A 22,264-nucleotide genomic window follows, 5' to 3' on the forward strand; every position below is an offset into this window, starting at 1 on the left:
AGAAGTAAAGCTGCTTAGGTTCTGAACAATAACACCAAGGTAAACATCCCCTGAAGACCTCTGGCAGTGAATACCTCCGTACAGCAGGACAAACCGGCTTTCAGGCCGTGTGTGTTTTGCGTCACTCGTGTATCGCAACTCTTTTATGATCAACATTGAGTTTTTATATCTGTATTTTACAAGGCTGTGTCCATTTCTTTAAAGTAACAAAGGAAGCTCTGGTTGTTTTGTGAAATTCACACAGATTTGGATTAGATAACCTTAAAGGTTAACAGATTAGTGTCCGATTGTCTTTAGTTATTGTGAGGTTTAACACAACATTGTCAGTCACAGTATCAATTATCAAAGGCGTGAGATAACAGAGGTGAAGATAATTGATCATCTACTACTGTAGAGTCAACAACCAGCCCAATGTGGCCCTCCCTTTTTTAATGATGTCAATTATCTCACTGAACACGTGATTTATCCGAGGTTAAAGATCCATTAAGCTGTTCAGGTTTTTCAAACTTGGTTTACATCTGGTCAGGTCTATTTGAAAACTTGAGGCAATAACATCCACCGTAATCCTAATTTCATAAAAAAACATGTCAGCCAATGATAATGAGGCTTCAGCAGTTACATAACTCATTTAAGGATCTTCTAAATCATGTTACGTTCCCTCCACCCCCGCTCAGAAAGGAAACTCTTTGTGGAAACACAAAGAATTACAATAAACATGTTACTAATTGCATCTCTAACAGAACAAACCCTAAATTCAATAGAGCTAAATTACGACTGTCAGTTGCTTTTCCACACATTCCTGAAAACAGTGCGGCATTGTAAAGCTGTGCCATGTCACCACAGACAGCACGTTGTCTGTCAACAGTTGTAATGGTCCTTTTCTGTCAAGCAATCATTAAAATGCAAGTCAAACTAAATCTGAACAGACAACAGTTATTGTTTTGGGTTTCAACAGCACATTTCTTTACACGCTACCCTCCACACGAGAGAAGATCAAACACCTGCAATACGCAACTTACTCCTAGTTATTACGGATTTATTATCGTCCAGTGGTTGAACAAGCACTCTGTAGCTACACCCCACACTAATGGTAATTTATTACAACACTACAAGTATAATAAGTCAAAGCATTACTAGCAAATGTACCGCAATTAAAGTATCTCAAATGCCCTTTGTGAGTGTTAAACTTTTAACTGATGCATTAATGTGTTTTCTGAATTATACTGTTGTAGTTGTTGTGGTAGAGCAAATGTGTAACTATTCTATAGGGCTGCAACGATCGCTAAAATATATAATATCGTCATAAATACCCTCCATAACTTCGCAGAGGCCAAAATGACACCTTCAGATCGCTTGATTTGTGCAACGAATACACAGAAGCCCCAAATTACATGAGTTTACTATGATTTAAAACAAGGAAAAGCAGCGAATCATCACTTTTAACAAGCCGGAAACCAGGATTAACTAATCAGCTCAACTTTGATGAGATCTGATGGCCAATTTAATCTATAACACGGTATGCTATTTCAGAAACTGGTCACATGTTTTATATGGAGATTCTAAATGTAAAAAGTAAATCGGAAATAGAGCAAAGATGTTTATTTATTGTAGTGCAATACAAAGTACATATTTCCCTCTGAAATGTAGTTGAGTAAACGGAGTGGATACGATATGTTTGTGGATTTCCACATGACATTGGACTGGGCTCACTGATAGCAGAGGTAATACCTTTTGTTTGATGTCTGGCTACTGATTAACGACTCAGAGCTGTATGTCGTTCTGGAAATTTTTCTTTTCCTATTTATTGACAAATGTTGACATTATCTGACAACTGATATTTGTTGAAAAAAAGAATGTAGAACTAGCACTTGCTTGGCAACTTCGGCCTTTAAACTTGACTCTTCAATCCTTTGTGACTCGAGTGTGTCTCTAGTTTCTGTTAAAAGGGAGTGACTGCAGTCCATTCATACGAGGAATGTGACCCGGCTGTTCTGATGATTGTCTGCCCATTCCTTGAAGATATTTGACAGGATGAGCAATTATAATCTGATGAGTGTATATTTATAATGTAAAACTGAATGAAGGTGAAGTTGTTAGGCAGAAGGTAACAATAACGTTTGCTGCGTAGTCTTCCTTTTCATCAGTATCCACTATCAACAACATCAATAATGTATTAACTTGAACAACTCCTGTATCACAAGACACCTCCTTCACCTTTAGTATAAGGTTGTTATTTCTCACTCTATTTAATTGGAAGAAGAACCGGAAGACGTATTTAAAGAACTAATACAATACAAAATTGGAAAATTGTCAAACTGTGAACAACCAGCTCCTCCTGTTGATAAGAAGGGCTCCACCTGTCTCAGCCCAAGGAAGAGGCCCCTCCCTGTGGAAGTCCTGCTCTCTGGGCTGGAGGCACAGACCAGGGAGCCAGCTGAAATGTGGCCTGACAGGTCTGATGGGAATGCAGAGTCACTCATAGAGAGAGAGAGAGAAAGAGAGAGAAAGAAAGAGGCAGGGAGGTTGCTGATAGAATGACAAGCCTGTCAACCAGGTGGAGTTAGGAGCATTCAGGCTGCAATTAAGACAATGACACAGTTGTGTCTGTGTTGCTGAGCGTGCGACTGGATTTCACCTGAGAGGAAACCTCTGCCCTGTGGACTCCCACTAACACCAGACTTGACAGAGTGGAATTTCCCCCCTTTTTCCCTGGCTGGAGCCAGGGGCAGATGGTCGCACAGAGAGTCTGAGCAGAACTCAGGAAGGAGCAAGTGAGAGGAAGGGAGGGAGGAGGTCCGGAGAGGGAGAGGAAGAGAAACGAGGAGTGGACAGAAGAGGAGACATGCTTCGCTACGGTTCAGGGCGATCTGTTTCCACCACCACCACAGAGGACTCTCTAGATTCTTTAACTGAGGTAAGAAGTTCGAGATGAGGCGGGGCCCTGAAACTCTCCTTCTGTCTCCCCCATTTTCTCTCTCTCTCCCTTCTCTTCTGTGTTTTTCAAACAGTCCAGTGCTTCTTTTGTTTGTCCCCCGTTTCCTCTGAACTCTGTAGCCACTTGTTTTTTGTCTGTATACAGTGAGTTACATTTCCCCGGTCCCAACTAACATATTCTGTCCCCTGATCATCTAAAGCTTTGAGATAGGATGTGCTCACTTGCAGGATCACGTAATGTGAGCTGAGCGTGCAGGAGGCAAGGCTGTCATGTTTATTTGAACAGCTCTCAGATAAAACCGGTCTTTGTACTAAACAGGCCTTTAAACTTATTCCCAATGCTTTCTAATGAAGAAAGATCCAATTATGATTTAGGAAACAGAGCATGAGTGTGTTCCTCCCTGCAGTTTCTTTTATAGGGAACAACAAAACAAAGCACTCATTGTGGTGTATATTATACATATGTCCGTAACAACAGTTTAGGAGCATTTGCATAAACTTTGTTTGTAGCTCTGTTTCCATTGACTATAAATAAACCATTCTGTCCCTCAGTTTCAGTGATGTTTCAAAATCAACTCTTCTATATTTTCTCCCGATGACTTAATATAAACATCATATTGTTTGCAGAGTATAATTTATTTGCATTTTGTCTGTTTGTTTTTGCCAGAGGAGGACCAGATGCCTCAGGTTAACTCTATATGCAGAAGATAATGGACAGACGGAGACGAAAACAGACACAGTGAGTCAAATATATCTCCCTCATTAAAATTTTACAATTGACCATTCTGCATCCTGCCTATAAGTCTTGCTTGACAGCACTTCTTTGATAAAGGTTTCAAAAATCACTCAAAAATAGTGATGTGGAAGAATAATAAGCACTAAAAATACAACCTATACAAATAAAAGAAAGATGGTTTAGCCACTGAGATTTATATGTATTTTATCATCTGGACTAGTTACACAATCATGACAGATGTGTGTGTGTGTGTGTGTGTCTCCGTGATAATGCAAACACAGCTGTTTCACATTTACTTCAAAGCTAAAGTCTGACTCTGTGTTGTAAATCTATTCCATACGATAGAAAATATTTACAATGGAAACACAATATATTTATACCTGACACATCTGAGACACAGTATGAAGTCAAATGCTGGTAAGTAAACAGACAGATATCGCACTCCTGTGCATGTTCTTACTGAAGCACATTCTGCCTAGACTTCATGTCTGATTGTGAGTACGCTGCAGGCTGTGTGTCAGTGTGTGTGTTTGCTGTAGGTGGCTCTGCCCCTTCCTTTGTTTGCCGTCCAAAGGCCAGAGATTGACAGAGAGAGTGTGAGAACTGATTGTGATACGATGCTTATTGATGGTATTGAGAGGGTTTATGGTCCATAATGTGCCGAATCCATAGTATGGTATTCGTCTAGTGACCACTCCTCCACACTTTGCACTGATAGCACGCCCCCACAATCTCTGTATCTGCTTCCTTTAGCGAGGGTGTGACCATGACTATTGGAACGGATGACAGAGGACAGTCTGGTCAAGAGTGAACACGAAGTGGAGTAACAACCATGTGCTCGATAATTACGTGTACTTCAGTGTCTGTTTACTGCACTGAGCTGCAGCTCTAACAGCAGCGTGGCACTTTTTATTTTATTTTATTATAGGCAATCAAGTGAGGCCTGAGGTGTAATGAAATTGGTGGGAAGAAACTAAGAGAGTAACAACACAATAGGAAGAAATGACCTTGAAGGAATAAGAATGTTGTGGGAATTGTATTTATTCAGCCAGGAGGGAGCAGAAATACTGGAAATGGCTGGAAACAGCTGCCCTGAATCTGGCTACCAGCACCTTTATAGCTGACATATTAATGTGTTTTATCTTGTGTGTTTAATATTTAAAAACACTTGTAAAAAATGCTGTTTTATGGCACAGGGTTATGTGTAATAAATAAGCTTTAGAGGTGCTTGTTAACTTAAGACAGGTGCAGATAAGTTTCCCTGTTTCCATTCGGCTAAGCTAAGCTAACCAGCTCAATCTCTCATCTAAGAATCAGAAAGAAAGAGAATACATGTGTTTCCCAAAAAGAACATTTAAACTATTGCTATAAGTTTCAAAGGTTTCCAAAAACACAAAAGGTGTGATGATCCTGGCCCTGAACATATTTGTTCCCCTCAAGATAAACTAACATAATTCACTGAAGTGCAATAACCATCTAATACATAATGTCCTCTTCGTGTGCTGATTAAGCATTCAGTGCTGAGCTGACCGCTCTGTGCTGGCGCTGCTGCACTAGCGGTGATGCATAATTCTGTTGTTGCAACAACATTTAGTGCAAGTACCAGCACAACGTTCAAAGGGACACAGCAGAGACGATTCAACAGTCCACTTTTTACATGAACTAATTCACACATGTAACATTAATGTCCTTATTTCTTTTTTAAGAAGACAAATCTCCGATGAAGTTGCTCAAACTTAAATTTGAGAAGTAATCTAGAGGGAAGGTCAAATGTAGATCACTTGCACATTTTTGATTGTTGTTACTTTGTGAAAAAGAAAGGAAAAAGCGAAGGTGTGAAGGAAGGATATGACAGAAACATCATCTGCTAGAGATATTATGCTTCAGTAGGAACGCTGGTTAAAGTGGTTATTCAACATCAAATCAAAAGGGTTTGTCCTGCAACCTTACACACCACGAACACAATCTAACTCGTGACTATGGCCGAGATGTGATGTGAAACATATGCACCATGACACACACAAAATGGACGCAGTTGTTACATAGAGAAGTTTCTACACATAGATTGAATGTAATCTCCATGATGGTCTCTTCAACGTGAACACCGTTCAGCACAAAGAGATTCCATGAGAGCTGAACTAATAAGACGAGTCCTTATTAATTCAGTCATAAGACGTGTTTGCATGTTGACATGATTCTGGGAGTCAGTGAGTTGTGCGGAGTTCATGCTTCTCAAGGCAACAACAAAACAACTGTGTTTTATTTACATATCACATGGCTGCAGTTTCGGTTAAAGTCAGGTTAACAGTGTCGACTAGTGGGGCCAAATATTGTCATCGTAAAAGTCAAAACTGAAGTGACAGCATAATAGAGCATTGTTATTCTGAGCTGCAGTGATGTTGAAAAATAAACACGGCTGTCCTTATCTCCCATCTGCTGGAATTCACGTCCGCTTATTAGCAGGCCTTCACCATTCCTCAACAGCATGTCCTCTGTGTATGAAATGGTGGAGTAATAAGGCGTGGCTCTGTCAACAAGACAACACTGGCGTCTTTGTTCTAGCACCACATCTGATCTCTGAGAGATGGGGAGACTGACACCTGTCTGTCTGTCTGTCTGTGTGTCTGTCTGTGTGTCTGTCTGTGTGTCTGTCTGTGTGTCTGTCTGTATGTCTGTCTGTCTATCGTGGCCGGAAGAAGCTTTTCTTATTTGTATTATGTTGCATAGTTTTCTACTTGTATGTGTATATTACACCATGTATCGAGTGCCTGGAGTCTCTTAATATATTTTAGTTTACTTTCAGATAATTTCTCCAAGTGTTTTTGTGTTCGGGTCAGAATCCTGCTTTATGGGTAAAATTGCAAACATTCCCAAAACAGTTAGTTTGCTTGCATTCTGGGTGTTGTTGAGAGAGCACCTAGATGTGACCAGACACAAGGACACACCAGCGTGAGGTATCGCAACATGCACATTGCTAAGTAGAAGTTCTGTCAGTGTCGCAGAAAGTTTACACAATATAATAACACTTATTTTACACATGTGTGTGAACATTGTATTTCTTTTCTTCCTGAAGGCTGGGAAAGAGAAGGATGGGGCATGGAAGAAGAAGACGAAGAAGAATGGGCTGATCGAAAGAGAGAGGCCAGCTGGCAGGGAGTCCCCTCAGCAGGTAGACAGCCGCATGAATCCAACACATGAATAATAGGCATGACACTGCCACGGCTGCAGCATGTGTCACTGACATCCTTCTGTAAAAACACCTTTCTGTGCATGCACCTCAAGGCTGTCATTAATAATGAATTCAACATATGCTTGTCGACAAATCCCTCGTCCGAAGTCTATCTTTGTAGCTAGAGATCATTCTTTCTAATCTCCAGACAAAACACTGCGGTACTAAAATATTTAAAGAAATTGAATCTCTAAATTTCAGTTCCGTCGTTGATTGGTGACCAGGAGTATAACTGTCATCTGTTATTTAGTCTGTGCATTGTTAAAGTGCTGCACTTCTTTTCGGCCGGTGTGCATCAGTAGGCTGGCTGCTGGAGGTACAATAGGCAGACACACAGCAGCTCATTTACTGGGTTGCAGAAACATGACACCCTGCACTTCTTTTTCACTGGTTGTTCCCAGCCTCCTGTTTCCAGCAGTAATACTGGAAATACCTGATCAACTTTATATACTCAGCACAAACACACAACCATGTGATGCCGTTCAAAGTGAGCATTCGAGCGCATAAACGAAAAAACCAATGCACAGACTCGCAGTAGACGGTAGAAGTCGGCCTCAGGGAAGGGTGGCTGCAGAAACCTGACCGGTGTGATTCTGTCTCCCTCAGCACCTCAGAGACATGACCAATGGGGCTCCAGAAAGCACGCAGGAGAATCATGGGCCCAAAGTGTACGGCGTGGTGCAGAGGACGGGTTCGGACAGACAGCAGGAGGTGATGGCGCGAGAGTGGACGGTCAATCACCTTCAGGACGAGATGAAGTACATCAGGGAGGTGAGTGGAAACTAACAGATCAACACATTATCTATGCAAGGCTGTGTGGGATGGAGCGTGGGTGATATCTGTATGTTTTGTGTCTCCAGGTGAGAGATTCTTTGGAGAAGGTGAGAGAGCGGATGTACGGGCAGTTCGGCGGAATGCAGCAATCAATGCAAAAGCTTTCACAGGATATTAAGGTAATACATTATGTAACACTGTGAGACTGCTCCGAACTGCAGTCTGTGAATCTGTGAATACATGGAAAAATGCAATGTGCCTTGTGTGTGTGTGTGTGTGTGTGCAGAATGCCAATTCACAGCAGAGGAGTCTGGAGTCAGAGGTGAGGATCCGGACCACAGCCATGGAAAGCTTCGATCAGATGAACAGCTCCCTTTTATCAGCTAACATCGGCCTGCAGGTAACAAATCAATATCACTGATTCTGTGAGACCGACTTCATGACAGCTGCACGCCATCAAAGAAAGGGCCGGCTTGATAAGTAAAAGAAGCTTCCTTTGCAGAAATCTCTTCTGGAAAACTGTCAGAAAAGAGTGGACACGAGAGACGAGGTGAAAAGTTTGCGGAGCACCTGTGAGAAAACACAAGAACAGCTCAGAGACAAGGAGAAAGAGCTGGAAGCCACGCAGATTGAAAACCAGACTCTGAGACTGCAGGTGATTACATCTCTTCGTCCTCATTCACATAAACCCTCATGAATCCAATAAAAAGCAACTCATTGAAATAAAAGAACTCATACATTATCTGGGTTAAACTCAAAGAACTGATAGCACCTACTACTTTTAAATATCAAATCAGGTCACCCTTGAAAAAGAGATTTTTAATCTCAATGGGTTTCACCTGGTTAAATAAAGGTTTAATAATAATAATACAAATCCACACAACTCAATACATTACAGTAAACACACCTGTACTGGCACATTCCAATAGACAGCAAACAACCCCAATTTCAAAGATTTAAGACACACAGTCTGAGAATCAGCAGATAAAGCAGTACGTGGTGATCCAGCAAATTTGCCAACAGATCAGCTCACTGCAGCACGCCAACACATCCGCTGCATCTTCGATCCTATCCCGTCAGTGTGGAATAATGCATTTTTGCTATGCTGTGAAATTTCCAGGTGGAGTCCGCACGGGAGGCCAACAATCAGGCGGTGCAGGAGCTCTCAGTAAAGCTACAGCAGGAGTATGAGGAGAAGCTGCAAGAGGAGCAACGGAAACACAGGGAGGAGATCGAAAACCTACAGGTCTGCATTCTTTACAGCTTATTCATGATCGAAAAACACACAACGTGCCAATAGATACCTGACTTTATGGCTCATAAGAACAGGATGGACGTGTGAGGATGGCTTACTTGACACATGGTGATGCAATGAAAATGTATTGTAATTGACAAAAAGGTAGATGGTACATTCTGTGTTGTAGTACTCAAAGTCATTCTTGGTCCCAAGGCCACTTTTTGAAATCTACCACATCTTTACTCCGTCTCAGACAAAGTGTCTGAGAAATTTGAGCATTTTTACCTATTTCTTTTCACATTTTCAAAGACAAAGCAATTAGTTATTGAGACAATCAACATAGCGATGTCATCGGTAATAAAACAAGTTAATTAGTATGCAGCCCTAAGCAAGGCTAATACCTGACAGATGACCTGCTCAGGATTGGCACTTATAAAATGAATTTGGAATGGCGTGTCACTGTTTTGTTAGAGTAAAACATATTGAACTAACTTTAGAAAGCTATGTAAACTGTTGCATTGAACTGAGTGCTTTTGCACTTACATTCTATTGAGACACTTGGGGGCAGGGAGGCGACTCCTGTGATCAAGTTGAAGGAGGACTCACATAAATATATGGAGGCAAAGGGTAAGAGCTGCTCCAAAGCTTTCTGTCCCAGCTCAGGGTCTGTCCTGCTTCACACACAAAGCTGTGAGTGTGGATGTGACTTCATCTCGAGGCCTCGGTCAGATGAGTCTTCTCCCTCAGAGAGCCAGTGCACCTCTCTGTGCAGCAGCAGTGTGTGCGTGTGTGTGTCTTCAGCTCCCATGTGTTCACAGAGGTGCATTGCGTGGCCTTAACTGTGTGAAGTTGATGCTGTCGTTCTTAACGTCACGTAACACAGGGCTCATGTTCTTTTAAGGATTTTTTAATGAATGACAATTTACGTGAGATTTAAAAAAAACTCTGACATACCCCCTGGAGTGCCTTCACGTACCCCCAGGTACAAGCTGTGTGAGCCTACGGGTGATGTTATGAACCCAAACACGAGGGCATTAGGTGTTCCGACGTTTGTGGAATGTCCACAACAAGTAAATAGCAGAACTAGTGGTTATTTCTTCCATGGTGGATGGTGAGTTTTTAAAATGCAGTCCAACAACTAATCCCAAAATGTTTGTCCGCTCACACAGGCCCAACTCGATGAGTACATCAGGCGACTGGAGGAAGCAGAAAGTAACATCAGAATTGCAGAGGCCAAGATTGCTGATAGGGACCAGAGGATTATTGAAGTGGAACGCCTACTGGACTGTATGGGAAAGGTAAGGCAATATTTGAACATGTCAAAGGTATATCTACACTTCTTGCAGATATACAAAACTGACAATGGAAACACGTTTTCACAGGAAAAGAGTGAACTCCAGAAGAAGCTGCAGGAACTTGAACAACGTCTCCGCTCGGCGGAGCTGAAAGACACAACTGATGGAACTTCAGTCAAAAGGTACACAGAGATTGCCCACCTAAACAAACACCATGTTACGAATCCTTTCTTTTTCCTGAGTTTTAAACTGTATGACACAGCCTTGGTGAAGGACCTCAGTCCAATAGAGAGCAGTGGAAAAATCTGCAGCGTGATATTAAAAGACACAAAAACATAAAAAACAGAATTGCTGAAGTGGCTGCATTTCCAGAAAAATATTTTTTCACCAGCTTGATGGATTTACATGTGGATTTAACTGCTTCATGGTTCTGCTTAGGTACAAAGAGCTGAAATCTGAATCGGTGGACCTCCGGGAACGAATCAAACACTTGAACGACATGGTGTTCTGCCAGCAGAGAAAAGTCAAAGGAATGATCGAGGAGGTGGGCAGAGTTGTATTTATCTTGTGGCTTAATAATGGGTGTGGATGCATGCAATGTCAGCTGAAGTAGATAAAGTTTGTTTTCCATCCAGAGTGTGTCCAATGCACAAAAGGCATATAAAACTTAATCAGAACCAAAGTCAATAAAGGGTGGAGCGTTGTGCTGGTCTAGTGGTTTGGGAATCGGAAGATAAAGGGCACTGTTAGAGTCTTTACTCGTCACAGCTTGGTTTTCCAAAAGGTTCAACTTTTTATTCAGTGTCCATCATACTCAGTTATTAGTTATCAGGATTATTCTTGTATGGTTGTATGGACTGTAACGGTTTATTTGATGGGTCTCTAATTACTGAATCATTTCTAGAACATTCCTTTGTTCTAATATACTGTATATTGGGTCGAATAGAGACAGTGTTCAGTTAGTACATTTTTCAATGAATTGCTAATGCAACTTGGAAAGTATTGTAGTCAGTTCACATCAGGTCAGCAACGCATACATAGGCTACAGTAATTTAATTCCATGACTATTTTCCCTATGATTAGTGCACCAAATCATATAGGTATTTTCAGAAAGATGTCAATAAAAATGATCAATGAATCATCCCAACAATGTTGCAGAGCAGAGAAAAGGTCTGATTGAAAACACTTGAACATTGTCTTCAATCTTTAATCTGTGAAGGTTGAATCACTGCGATCTCAAGTAGCTCAGAAGGACATGTTCATCTCAGAGCTTCTGGACAGAATCGCGATAGTGGAGTGTGAGGTAAGACAAATCCTTCTCTGTGTGTTTACTGTGAGTTTTATTTTGGTGTGGTGTGGTAATCTGTCTGGGCTGCTGATCAATCGATCCCCTGCACTTTGTTCAACATCTGTGTGGTTTCCTCGCGTCACTGCACCTCAGTCTCTTCCCCATGTTAAGTGACTGCAGATCTTTGCATGTACCTGACCTGACAGTGTTGTTTCCTCTTTCTTCTTTCCCAGAATAATGAATTAGAAGACAAGCTGAAGTATTTTATGTCCACACAGAATAGACCACGGGAGGTTTTGGAAATAAGGGAGATAGGAGTAGGCTGCGATCTGCTTCCCAGGTAAGAAGAACAGTCAGTGTAACATATTCAGTAGCACCGGGTTATATTTGGTGTTTCATTTAGAGGTGGTGTCTCACTCTGATGTCTAACTGTGCATCTGCAGACATGAAGCACAAAGACATGATGTTGAACTTCCTGTTCTGTATGAACCAGCTGATCCGATACAACGCGATCCACCTGTTCAACCACCACCACTCACTCTACCTCCATCACCCACTCTACCTCTATCATCCACTCCACCTGTATCACCCACTCCACCTTCATCCTCAACAAAACCTCTATCCCCCACTCTACCTTTACCCCCAACACAACTGCTATCACCCACGCCACCTGTATCACCTCCTCCACCTGTGTCACCCACTCCATCTGTATCACCCCCTCCACCTGTATCACCTCCTCTACCTGTGTCACCCACTCCATCTGTATCACCCCCTCCACCTGTATCTCCTACTCTATCATCCACTCTACCGTCATCCCCAACACAACTACTATTACCAACTCCACCTGTATCACCGCCTCCACCTGTATCACCACCTCCACCTGTATCACCCCCTCCACCTGTATCACCCCCTCCACCTGTATCACCCATTCTACCTTCATCCCCAACCCAACTGCGATCACCCACTCTACCTTTATCACCCACTCTTCATTCATCCCTATTAAAATCTCAGCCCTCAATTCAACCTTCATCCCTTAGATCTTCCTCTCAACATCCATTTCAATACCTAACAGGCCCCACCCAACCCAGGGCGTTCATGTCTAATAACCCCCCACCAAGCAGGCTGGAGTCCAGTTTACTGAGATACACTCCTGTCCAGTACAGCCGTTTCCTGCAGCACATCCCCTCACTATCGACTGGGACATTGTCCTACACCCGCCCATCAGAGGCTGAGCCTCCTGTGAGTCCAGTCCAGTCAGGCAGAGATGAGGTTGACGCAGAAACAAACACAGACACACGACCGAGATCCGAGGAATTCTCTTCTCGGCTCTTTTATCAACCAAGAACAAGAGCCCCTCAAGTTGATACACCGTTCATGAAACTTCTGGAAACAACCAAAAAGGTAAACATAGAGTGATCTTGAAGGAATGGTTCGACATTTTGGGAAAGAAACATGCATTTGCTCAGCATAAAGAATGAAAAAAGAAGGAAAGAGCTAGCCCGCAGGTCTTGTTCAAACCGTGCAGTCAGGAACGATGAGGTTTTGATGACATTAGTAAACGCAGCTTGCTGTTCCATAATGTCAACAAATCTGAGAACTCACTTGCTAGCTGCAACCCAACCTCGTCAGAAGTTCTTTAAAAGACAGATACAATCAAAAGGTTTCATCCAAGGAAGGATATGCTATACAATGGCAATGTTTTCGGTCAAGATGTTAAGGATAAAGACAGAGATGAAGTTCCTAATATCACAAGTCACATAGTGGAGCTGCATTACACGATACAGAGGCTCAAACTTGACGGTCCTACTTCCGAAAGCTGGTGCAGAAGGGTAACTGAAGTGCATCGCCAATTCGCCATATAACTGGGGATATGGGGGGGACTTTGGATACGTGATGCCAGTGAAGAAATAATCTGGTCCAGAAACCTTCATCAAATTGCAAATTGACGTTTTTACACGTTAACACGTGCTGATAGATTAATTTAGATACAGGTTTCCAGTGTTTATCTCCGCTAAACAATATGTAGCTGCAGTTATTTTAGCATGAAGCTAATCTCAACATCATGACTGTCCAGTTATATGTTTCTGTAGTTCAACTGCAGTTACATTTACCATTTTCAGAGGTATCGATCTTTTCCTCTAAAGTAGTCAAAGAAGCGTGATTCCTAAAATGTTGAATGAATCCTTTAAAATCATTTGTCTTTATTCTTATTTTCACTGTGAGTTATGTTTTTTAAAACGACCTTTTATCACATGCATATTAGTTATTTCACTATCACATATTTTTCAGTCTGGTTGATGATGTAAAATGTCTTATGTAGGTTGTTTTAGCCTATGTTTTAACATAGCACTATTAATGAAAATAAAAATTTTGCTTGCTGTAGGGTGTAAATAATCTAATGCGCTGTTTAAATATTTTGTAAGTAATGTACTGAAAGATTATATTTGTTTTGTTTATACTGAATGAAACCTACTTATGTTGCTCAAAGAGCTATGAGCATTCAGTCTTGGGTTGATACAGGTATTATGTCTTTATTCATATCATTTTCTATTGGCACTGTACACATTTTATTAATATTATTTGGATTTTGTCACATTATGTACAACATATTTATTAACATGCTTTGTGCCTTTATGAACGGCCTACTCTCTGATAGTGGGGGTGGGATGAATCTCTTTGAATTGGCAACAGGGTTATACAGTAATATAATGTTACGTAAATGTATGTGCTGATGAAAGACTGTTTCAATCACTTTAAAGATATTGACCTTATTAAGGTGACTGCCAATCCTGAGCCACAGGCACAAGTATTATCCAGCTGTTATCTGTACTGCCACAACTGTGTTTGAAAAAGCTTTATGATCAGCCTTTTCTGTAACGATACATATCATACTGCGAGTAATGATGAGAGGCCAGCGTATGTTTGGATAATAAAGACTTACTGTATAAGTACCGTGGCATCCTGTTTGTGTCAGCACTTTAATACTGTGCAACTTCATACATTTTTTAAAGCCCGGAGCCTATAGCATATACATCTCACGACTTCATTGTTCTTTAATGGGAATCACTATGTCTGAATTTAACAAAGCTCATTAGAAACACAAAACAGGCTGTAATGGTATGCGTATTCCATCTATTTCTAATGAGTCAATTTCACATTTATTGGCATGCATAAACTCAAGATAAACTTTATGTAAATATGCAAAACCCCAGTGACTACATTCTAAGAACTGTCTGTTCTAGTTTGTTTAACTGTAAATTATATTCATAGGCTTTGCAATGCAATATTATATAATACGTATATAAACACTAATCAACGGACAAATTCAGAATGTGTTCATATCACTGATGTTGCAAAAAACATTTGTAGATTGACAAAAAAATCTAAAGCTTTGTGTCGTACAATGACACAATGGGGTAAAATATATAGTGTGCGGTAGATAATATTATCAGTAAAGTACATTCAGTCCAGATCACAAAGTACATGTGCTACACTTTTGCTTAGTTTGAGGGATACTGATAAGAAGAGAGGTGCACTGTGATCTGATTTGGTAAACACACACACACACACACATATATTATATGTATACATATATTATAAATAAATGTAAAATGCAATATGCACTATGCAGCAGCAGCCAAATGTTGAACTGACTTTTGAACAGTTCAAAGTCTCTGAGAAGAGATCGAGAGGACACAGCTGTACCGAGGGGTGGGCTGGCCAAAGGGGATACCGGGAAAAAATCCCTGGTAGGCCGACTGGGTCGGGCTGGTCCAATACCGGCCCACCTCCATCACCAACCGGCCCTCCCTCTGACATCACTGGCTCTGACTTTATTCTATGGTTCACAGAACACTGACGGAGATTTACCTTTCGCGATCTGTCTTCACACTCATGGTTTCCACCTTCTTTACTCATCTAATCTCTTTCATCAGTATAACTTTGTTTTGGGTGTTATTAAATGAATATCACTCTCGACTACTAAACACTTGCATTACTCGCTCAGGAAGAAAAAGAAGAGATGTGTGGAGGAAGGTGCATCAACATATTGGATATATTTCTTCTGTCTAACATCATTGTTGGGCAGTGAATTCATAATAGGAATAATAACCCATGAGTCCCAATAATATTGTTTTTTATTACCATGTGACTATAAAGCACCTGTGCCGGCAGAGTTAGTTTAGGTTCTGTTATTCAACTTATTGTTTTGTTATACACTTTCAAAACTCCTACATACACACACACACCCCTACACACACACACACACACACACACACACACACACACACACAAACACACAAACACACACACACAAAACACCCAGCAGGTAATACTGCTGATACCACTGATGTTCACATCCCATCATATGTTCTGTTCTGTTAATTTCTACAATATAGTTCATACTAGTTCTACTCTCTAATTCAAGTTTCTTTGTGTGATCTTTCTCTGCTGACATTCATTCCTTAAGGATCTGTCGTTATACAACCATCTGATATTAGCCCAGAGTTAAGCATATTCATCTAGCAAACTATACCTACCGTGGCGTGTAACAATAGCAAGTATAATTGTATTCCATGTGACCATCTAGGCAAATTGGTGGATCCCAATGTTATTTAAAAAAACATATACAATGTCATTTCTTTGTAATCATCCAAAATAATGTCAAGTGTGGATATTTTTCCAAGTATGCCACTGACTGGTAAATACGTGCAATGCATTGAGTGGGCAATGCGCCGTGTATTGAGTGGGCCTGTCTGAAAGTAACTCCCGGGCCACTTTTTCCTCTCAGTCCGGCCCTGGCTGTAACCTCCTGGTTGAAGTTGTTTCATTGTTTCTTGTGCTGAATGATAAGTGGGTTGGCACAGTGGTTGAGAAACATCCGGACTTGAAAATGCAGCTCTGGAAATAATCTGAGTCTGAGTGAGGCCTGCTCCGACCGACTGCACTAACTTGCTGCCGATGGCTATATTTGGCCTGTAGAGGGCAGCAAAGCACCTTCACCGGCTGTGACATGAAGCAGAGGTGCATTACACTACCCCGTACAGTGGGGGCAGTAGAGCGACGCCGAAGCGTGTTGTTGGATTTCCGCACACGAAGAAGAAGAATTCCACCACTTTGAAATGTTGTTGTCTCGCGTGTTGTCGAAGTGAACCTGCCGGCTTTAAAGTTTTCTAAATATCTCTAACTTATACAAGAGGCAGTTAACATGTATAGCTTTTAGCTTCACGAATACTTCTAGTTATTATGGACTGGAAGACGTTAGCTCACGCGGTTTGTGAATGGCGGCAGCTAGCTTAGCTGTCACTAGCTAACAGCGATGTCCTCGTCGTGGACTCAGCCCCAGGGAGATGTGGGAGACCTGGGGAAGCAGAGCAAAGCCGAGCTACACGAACTGATCCTGCGACAGGAGAAGATGCTCTCGAACAAGTGAGTTCACATTGTTAGCTCCATGTTGTGCCTCCCGTGTTCAGACTATAAGGCGTGACTTGATGCTTAAACATGACAACATAGCTTTAACTTTATCCTTATTGTAAACATTGATGTTAGCATCTAAGCCAATTTTAATTCTTTAATATGTCACGCATAATTTATATTTATATACAGCGAGATTATATTGCATACTCGGGAATCTACAATACTGGTATGATGATACAACGATTTGAAAGTTGAATTAAACCTGACAACCTAAACCAAAACTGATGGGTGGAGAAGAAGAAAAGCTGAAGAAAGGACCAGTGGAACAGAACAAATGTAGATAGTTTCATTCAGGGGGAGTGAATAGCTAATGAATTAGGAAATAATGTGAATCAATTGCTATATTAACTCAACTGAACACCTGTGAGAGAGTTTTGATACAACAAAATGGAGAATAACTCTTAAAGAAAGAGTTCATTCGTTTGTATCTGTCTGTCTAAAACACTGCTGTTGGTCTGTCTCCCAGCTGTATATGGAATGATTGTTTTGAATTGTGTGTTGTTCGTAGGAGATTTTTACAGAGTCTTCCTGACAAAGGGAAAAAGATAAAAGAATTTGTGGAGAGATTGCACCTTGCCGTTGAACACCACAATGAAGAGGAGAGGAAACAGAGTCTGGCGTCTGTTGCCAGGACAGAGTTTCAGTCCAAGTATCAGCAGGCTTTCATTTTGCGACAACATGCTGCTGCATCAGGTGATGTGGTCCAGGAGAAGGAGACCTCACCCGTCTCAGATCATATGTTGGATGAGCAACAGGACCACTTGGTCTCCAGCGCAGCTGCTGGTGAAACCATGGAGACGGCCGCTGCTGGGGACTCTTTGAACAATGATGAGACCAAAGAGTCTGACCTTGCGGAGGCCTTGGGCAGGATCAAACTGTCTGAAACTAGTTCTAGTTCCAGTAACAAGTTCAAAAACCCGTTCAACAGTACAGCAAGAGACAATTACGTACCCAACAAGCCCAACTATTTAACTGTCCTGGAAAGAACAGAGAATACTTCAGTTATCAGGAAGCAACAGTTCAAACCAAACCAGTGAGTGGACTTTGTTTCTTGGTGTTCTGACTACTTTTTTAAATATTTATGCCAAAAATACTTATATTTAGTGTGTAGATTTCATTCAGCTACTTCATAGTTCTTATTACAAATACCATATTCTACCCTGTTTCCAGGCTGCCTCTCAGAAGAATCTCTCCCTCAGGATCCTCATCTCCTATCCAGTCTTCTGAAGGTTCATTGCCTCTCTCTGCACACAAAAAGAAGGAGCGGGACAGAAAACACCTGGATGACATCACTTCAGCCAGACTCCCTCCTCTCCACTACAGTCCAGTCAAGCTTCTGTCTCTGGACGAGTCGGCCGTCCTCCTGCAGGAACAAACCAGGAGGCAGCAGGTTAGTGCAGCCGAGTCCCCAACACACTTATGTTATACATCCAGCGTGAACATTAAACTGCAGGCAGACTGACGGGTCAGAAATGTCAGTATATAAATATCATAACGATATTGTGATAAAAGACTATATATTATAAATGTAATATGGAATACATAGTCAACTATATAGTACATAGTCACTACTTAGTCAAGTACTTTGACTTTTTCTCTCCATGTATTTACATATAAAATGTTTTATATGCGAAAAGAATGTCTTGGTGGTCTTATCAGCTTCATTTGTGTCTATAGTAGAAAGGTGACATGTGACTAAATGATAAGCAGGATTCATTACATATTTGGTTGTACACCACAGCGTCTTGCTGGTTGACATTGCATTACTATCTAACTAAAGTTGAGCAGATTCAACTACTTTGCTGGAGTTCTCTGGGTTGTGCTGTTATCTTTCACAAAGTCGTTCTGAATATGGCCTTCATTTTAAATGCATACACTGAAATATTTCTCTAAACCTTGCCAGACAGGTAAATATGTTGAATCATACAGCATCAGTATGTGTAATGGATGAAAATAGCAACTCTGTTTTTATGGAAATGTTTAAATACAAACTAATTTATTTACAGTTGTGAGTTTTGATGTTGATATTTTACCTGGATGCAACATATAAAAGTTTACATTTATGACATGTTCTAATCAAACGGAGGTTAAATGAATAAGGACGCATAGACTGAATGAAGTCTACATCAGACCCCTCCCTCAGCTCCAGGGGGCGGTGTTCAGGCAGTGTAGGAGCTTCACATCCAAAGTAATGACTTTAGAGCCAAACCTCAAACAGTGTGCAGCTGTCAACGCACGGAGGCCGTTTGAGCTTATTATCAGTCCTACTTTTGTTGAGGGTTTAATAGCTATGGCTGTGGTGCTTTATAATAATGTGCTTGTGTTCTGTTTACCAGCCTATTCATGTCAACATTTTCTTCTGTGTTTAATTTCAGGAGCTGCAGACCAAGCAGGCAGCCCAGAAACTGTCTGAGGCATTGAAGATCTCTATGGGGAGCTACACTCCTGACAGTGGCCCCATGGCTGCCTACAGAGAGGTTCGCGATGAAGAAGCCGAGCTCTCCGAGTGTTCAGAGGAGGACTGATCCTGGAAGGCCGGAGCTGGGGAAACCAGTTTGGCCGTTGGACCTCGCGATCAGGATCCATCAAACAGGATTTAAAATCCAGGGACAAGAACTCTTCAGAGAGGAAAAACGTCTTTGCTCAGTGGAAAGACTCTTTAAAAAGTTGGTGTCCAAGTCTAAGGAAATTGAATGGCGGGTTGAGAAACGAGACTTAATTGTCATTCAGATCGTATTAGGTTCAGTTGTTTCAGTGTCACACCTGCTGTTGACTAGGACGCTTACATCTACATTTGAAATATGTATCATGAGGGAAATGTTTCTTGTCAGGACACTGACACCAATAATGTCATTGTTTCTTGAGCTTGAGAGGGTTGTTTGTTAACAATACTATTGAAATCGTAGGCATCAGCAGGTGGGGCAGACTGTGACTTATGACTAATTTGTCTTGAAAGAAAATGGGGATTTCCTGCAGATTGTTGAGTACGGTTTAATAAATGTATTTGATTTTCCAAATGGTTGTTTGCCAAATGTCAATCTATTTTTTGGGTTTTCTGAATTACAGAAGTGGAAGTTACTCATCAGCCTTTTCAGCGTAGAAACCATCTCTAGAAAATTAAACTGCTCACCGATGAGAGCATGAAGAACATTGTTTCCTTGTCTGAGTCTTTAATATACCGGATCATTCTGTAGGTCTTTATATTAATCCATTTACCCCCCATCATATGCTAGTTTTGATAATTGGAAGAGAAACCATATCATATAATTACTGTGATGTTTTTAAAGGGCTTAACACACCTTTTTAAATATAACATAGTTTGCATTATTGCCCATTGAAATGGATTAAAAGTGTCGAGTCTAAAAACATTTAAGACAATTGCCTGAAATATTCATGATGTGCTTTGTGACTCATCTGGATAAGGAAATATGTGAAATAAATTTCACATGAGAATCGCTCCTCGTATATCATCTGTGTTCTATAAACGGAAGATTTATATTTTAAACGGTGTTGACATTTGGGCTCTTATGTACATTCAGATAAATTAAGACTCCAGTTTCACAGATGTAGATTAGTTTAACTATTGTGAATAATAAATGGATGCAAACTATTTTACTGTCAGTTTTCCAGCTTCTTTAGTTAATTTAGTTTCTCGTGAAGCTGTGGTCAGCAGCAGGCCCTGAAGTCCTTAACCCTTGTGTTGCCTTAGGGTCATTTTGACCCGAATCAATATTACACCCTCCCCCCGCCTTTGGGTCATTTTGACCCGATTCAATGTTTCACCCTCCTGTTACCTTTATATTTACTAACATATTTTACCCTTTGGGTTCAATTTGACGCCAGCAATTAAAACCTCCAGAAAATTATTAGAATTAATAATTGTTTTCCAAGTTTAAGTGTGAGGCACTTTATGTTTGTTTGTTGACTACCGAAAGAACACCGACATTAAACATTGAATGGGGTCAAATTAATCCTAAAGCGGGGGGAGGGTGTAATATTGATTTGGGTCAAAATGACCCTAAGGCAACACAAGGGTTAAACCCTGTGCGATGTTATCAGCAGGGATCTGTGCTCTGTCAGATTAATGTAGGGTCAGTGAATTATTGAAGCGTGATGGCTGAGACATCTGGACTGCATTTGGATCATGTTGTTGTGGGGAATGGCAGGCGATGATGGGACGGCAGCAGCAGGCTAATGCAAGATGGCAAATACCTTTTCTCAACTTTGCTAATATGTGGTAGATAAGAAGAGCCAGCTATACATTCAGCGTCTTTCCCATCATCTCTCTCCCAACTGCAGGCTATCTTAACTTAAACAGCCTGATTCTGGGTTTCTAATGAGGAAGAAATGAGGCACGTTTGGGGGAAATGAGGCCGGGTTCATGCAGGTCAGACTGGTCGGTGATGCCCCTTGATAACCTCCGGTAATTTTTGCTGAGATATTGGTGGGAGATGCTTTAGGGGGGGAAAGGCATCTGATTGCTGTGTATTTAGACACTGTATCTGATGGGCTCCAGAGTGGCCCTGTGGTGACGTCCAATAACAAATACACGAGCACGCTCCGCAGAAGATCCTCATTGTGCTGGGGTTAATTACAGCCTATAGTACCTTGCTTACATAAATTCAGAGACTGTTACCAATTATGGGGCACATTTTTGCCGAAGCTTTTCTCTGTGGTATCTGGCGTCAATGCTAACTCTGAACGTATGTTGGTGTTGTTGAGGTGGAACCAAGCACACACACACTCTAGTCGAAGCTTTAAAAAAAAGGTTCTCCATTGATGATGAGGTTGTTTATACTTCAACTTGAATCCCAGGCCCCTTGTCTCAGATTAATAAACTCCTCGTGAAGTAGTCTGCAAGTGATTTGCACCAACTCTGAGTCCGAAATCACACGTCTCGCGGGAGTAGAAATAATTTGCTGTTCGGGAAGGAGAAACTGGAATGTGATTTCAAAACTGCCTCTTCAAAGACCAGTCAGCTCAGCCTTAAATTAGATATACAGTATGATGTATAGACTGGCGTTAAACACGAGTTAGGCCCTCAGCAGAATGATGGGATTATTTCTGCCAGTTACAAAGTCTGACCTCATGCTTTTTCCATTCTCTGATGTTTTTGTCATATTTTTTTCAGTGCACATGACGAGATGAAATAATGCAGCATACAGCAGCTTTCTGCAGGTACGGTTGGGGCCCATCACCTCATCCCAATCAGAACCAGTGCTCCCTCCTCTTACTGCACTGGGACGAGGGATGGAAGAACGACTCAGATCCTTCCCTTCAGTTAAAGTATGGTTAC

The 22,264-nt window shown here is 41.3% G+C and overlaps 1 protein-coding gene across 4 annotated transcripts; it reads left to right on the plus strand.

Moving 5' to 3' along the window:
- The first annotated feature begins 2,434 nt into the window (after positions 1-2,434).
- On the plus strand, positions 2,435-20,121 carry polr2m (RNA polymerase II subunit M). Of its 4 annotated transcripts, XM_056413047.1 has the most exons (15): positions 2,438-2,914; positions 3,602-3,673; positions 6,744-6,839; positions 7,506-7,670; positions 7,760-7,852; positions 7,960-8,073; positions 8,176-8,328; positions 8,794-8,919; positions 10,080-10,208; positions 10,293-10,387; positions 10,644-10,749; positions 11,425-11,508; positions 11,727-11,833; positions 18,139-18,358; positions 19,344-20,121. In XM_056413047.1, exons 1-15 carry the CDS (start codon positions 2,843-2,845, stop codon positions 19,491-19,493), a joined length of 1,782 nt encoding a protein of 593 aa, XP_056269022.1. In that variant the 5' UTR covers positions 2,438-2,842; the 3' UTR covers positions 19,494-20,121. The 4 variants fall into 4 exon arrangements, with proteins under 4 accessions (XP_056269021.1, XP_056269018.1, XP_056269020.1 ...); XM_056413046.1 differs by lacking the exons at positions 18,139-18,358; positions 19,344-20,121 and adding an exon at positions 11,937-14,445 and having other exon boundaries at positions 2,435-2,914; positions 8,164-8,328; positions 11,772-11,833; XM_056413043.1 differs by lacking the exons at positions 18,139-18,358; positions 19,344-20,121 and adding an exon at positions 11,937-14,445 and having other exon boundaries at positions 2,436-2,914; positions 8,164-8,328.
- Positions 20,122-22,264: the final 2,143 nt, after the last annotated feature.

The sequence above is a fragment of the Pseudoliparis swirei genome, chromosome 4 (genome assembly GCF_029220125.1).
Source record: "Pseudoliparis swirei isolate HS2019 ecotype Mariana Trench chromosome 4, NWPU_hadal_v1, whole genome shotgun sequence".
In the NCBI taxonomy this organism is placed as follows: Eukaryota; Metazoa; Chordata; class Actinopteri; order Perciformes; family Liparidae; genus Pseudoliparis; species Pseudoliparis swirei.